Below are 3,058 nucleotides of genomic sequence, written 5' to 3'. Positions count from 1 at the left end.
GGGTCGCGTCGCCGTGCGCCCCCTGGACACCGCTGCTCACAAGCCTAGGCTTTATTAGGAACCAACCCGTAAGATACAAACCAACGGAAAACGTCAAGGAAGAGTTGTGTGAAAGCATTACACAGACACACTACGCAGAAGGGAGCACACCGCGCTCAGCAGCCCCCCCTGCGCCCAGGCCGGGGGGAACAGCCGCCCCAGCCCCCGAGATCCCCCATCCCCTCGCTCAGGGGCAAGCACGGTTACTGCCACGTGTCCCCTCAGAGTCCCCTTGACCTCAGCTCTCCGTACACATCCAACGCCCAGTGAGAAAGGAGCTGGCGCAGGCTATGGCGCAGCCAGCACACACCACATCGCTCTGCTAGCCCGCAGCCTGGCCAGCTCGCCCTCCCGGCAGGACATGCTGCTGAACAGCAAAGCACACAGCGCTGCCCTCCTGCAAACAGATCCCCTGCCGAGAACGCAGCGAAGGCCACGGAGGGCTCCCCGAGACTCCAGTGGGAGCAAAAGAGGACATTAGGCAAACCACAACCAGATACAGCTGGAGCCAGGGAGATGGCAGAAGTGCCAGCGTGCTGCACAGCCTCACGGGCAATGCTGCGTCCCCTCATGACCGTATTCCCTGCCTCCTCCCCTATTAGTTAGAAGCCTGACAAAAGGGCAGCAGCAGCATCCACAAGCTGCCCCTCTCTGCTCGATGGCCTGTACGGTTAGGGTGATTAAGTCCCTGAGACCACCAGGGGAAAGGAGAAAGCCCTGTCACGTTTCAGCCTCCACCTCCCTTCTCTGTGGGAGGGAGCACAGAGCCGCTGGGGAGGCAGCCAGGAATGGCACCCAGAATGTCACACATGGCTTTCCTGTACAGCTACCCAGACTGACAGGGGCTGTTCCCTGCTCCAGTCTTACAGGATTCCCCACAGTTCACCTCCTGGAGTAACAAAGATTGGGAAAGCGGCAGCATTTGGTTTAAGTACAGCAGGAAGAGAGCTCAAAAAGAAGAGCGCATTCATTTGAGGTTAATACAGGAAACCAATTTCAAGGGGAGTCTGTTTCAGAGAGAAGCAGCTGTCACAGCTCCTGCCCCTCACACTGGAGTTACAGCCCAGCCAGTTTTATGTTTTCTTCTTTAGCTCCTCAAATCTCCGAGAAAGATCATCAAAGTCAATGTCTTCAGAGGCAGAAGAGTTGGCGCCGGCAGATGCTGTTGGCAGCGTATCTGGCACAGATGGTAATTCAGGCAGCACAAAGTTATCACAGGTATTAAGAGCTCCAGCTCCTGGTTTAGGAGGAGCTTCTGACTTGGGCCCGGGCCCTATTTAGAATAAGAGAAATATCATTTCACCTCACCATCACACTCTCACGAGGCAAAACAGAGCCACACAAAAGAAAGATCATTCTACGAAAGAGGCAGTACCAATGTATTTTTCTGAACAGGACCAGTGGTCACGCACCTCCAACTGCACTCAACGGGGAAAAGGTTTCAGGTTTATATGGCTGCAAGAGGCTGCAGCCATGACAGATCTAGGCGGGTGACCCTATCCTATGGCTGCACCAGACAGTAGGAGATCCCCCTCCACTGCCCATAGCCAGCTGCAGGTGGGCTGAAGCTCCCACATCCCTATACTGGCTGGACTGCATCATGGGGACTCAAAGTCCCAGTTCTCTCCATTCCAACACCTCCTCAAGACACGTGCAGGTATCATGCTGTCACTCAGCTGTCAAACTGAAGCACACAGCCAGATCCAGTGCACCCATAGGCCTATCTTCTTCAGCATGCATCATCAACACTCCCCAGAGGATTCCATTAGATCGTCAGAAATCCTTGCTGGAGCTGGCAAAGGTCTACTTACTCTAAAAACCCTCCCTGTCCTTGTCAAGTGCTAGAGATAACAAGTGCTTTCAAAACACACAGAGCAGAATCACACTGTACGAGGCAGGAGAGTTTTGTTATGATCCAATCACGATGCATGAAGCACCTCATAAGCCTTTAGGCAGATGGACAAAGGCATAACAGCTATTTCTACTAGCCCTGCTCTGCTGCAGAATCTCAACACCTGACATTAATACCAGCCTATTTACCTTCTTAGTGCTTACTTCTCTCATTCTATTGCTGCAGAACAGTATTATTCACACCGTGTAAAAATATATCATCACTTAGAGCTGTTCCTTTCTCATTTTATCCTGCAACGCCCTATACTTGGTCTGATGAGACAGCTTAAGCTGGAGACCCAGTACTGACTCTGAAGTCAAACTCTAGTTCTTGAGTTTCCCAGCGGAAGTCTGGATCCTCCCTGTTTTGAGAGGATACTCTCCATTTCCGTCAGAATCCTCTCCAAACTCAAATCCTGCTCTCAAGATGAGTAGAGTTCTACACATTGTTTCCTATATGGAAAGCTTCCTCCCAGGAACACTGGGATCCCAAGCTAACCACAGCCCCTAACCACCCTAGGTTTCCCATACCTCTTGACATACTCACCAGCCACCGGCGCAGAAGCATCCTTGTCAGTATTAGGCTCATCAATCTGGAAAAGACTCTCAGTTACTACAGCGCTCTCTCTCCTACCAGGCACAGGATCACACAGGTGTGTAGGAACTGCTCACAGGCAACAGCAGCCACACCCACGCAGAGCAATACATACCCCACCCCTCCCCAAGAAGGCAGACAGCCCTGGCTTCCAGCACACTCAGAAGAATCTGCCTCTCTTCCCAAGAAAAGGAGGCAGTGCTTCGACTTTCCTCTCCGTCCTGGTTTCGGCAGGGATAGAGTTAATTTCCTTCTTAGTAGCTGGTACAGTGCTATGTTTTGGATTTAGGATGAGAATAATGTTGATAACACACCCATCTTTTAGTTGTTGCTAGGTAGTGCTTGCACTGGTCAAGGACTTTTTAGTTTCCCATGCTCTACCGACTGAGAAGGCTGCAGGTGCACAAGAAGCTGGGAGGGGGCACAGCCAAACTGGCCAAAGAAACATTCCATGCCATGTGATGTCACGCTCAGTACATAAACTGGGGAAAGCTGGCCCCCGGGGGGGCCGCTGCTCGGGGACTGGCTGGGCAT

General features: G+C 52.3%; 2 protein-coding genes across 3 annotated transcripts in view; both read right to left on the bottom strand.

Moving 5' to 3' along the window:
• Window positions 1-611, bottom strand: part of DHODH (dihydroorotate dehydrogenase (quinone)) — a 5,243-nt gene extending 4,632 nt beyond the window's left edge. Inside the window, exon 1 of the mRNA XM_009335256.1 lies at window positions 590-611. Within this exon, the coding sequence (XP_009333531.1) occupies window positions 590-611 (22 nt within the window). The remainder of the gene's footprint in view (window positions 1-589) is intronic.
• A 339-nt stretch (window positions 612-950) lies between these two features.
• IST1 (increased sodium tolerance 1 homolog (yeast)) overlaps window positions 951-3,058 on the bottom strand; it is a 7,436-nt gene continuing 5,328 nt past the window's right edge. For both annotated transcript variants that reach the window (XM_009335251.1, XM_009335252.1), the window contains 2 exons: window positions 2,477-2,522; window positions 951-1,312 (listed from right to left, as the gene is read on the bottom strand). In XM_009335251.1, the coding sequence (XP_009333526.1) occupies window positions 1,113-1,312; window positions 2,477-2,522 (246 nt within the window). In that variant the 3' untranslated portion in view covers window positions 951-1,112. The remainder of the gene's footprint in view (window positions 1,313-2,476; window positions 2,523-3,058) is intronic.

This window comes from Pygoscelis adeliae, unplaced genomic scaffold (genome assembly GCF_000699105.1).
Source record: "Pygoscelis adeliae isolate BGI_AS28 unplaced genomic scaffold, ASM69910v1 Scaffold532, whole genome shotgun sequence".
NCBI classification, from domain to species: Eukaryota; Metazoa; Chordata; class Aves; order Sphenisciformes; family Spheniscidae; genus Pygoscelis; species Pygoscelis adeliae.
Note: the sequence above shows the minus strand (reverse complement) of the source record. Positions and strands in the feature narration are given on the sequence as shown.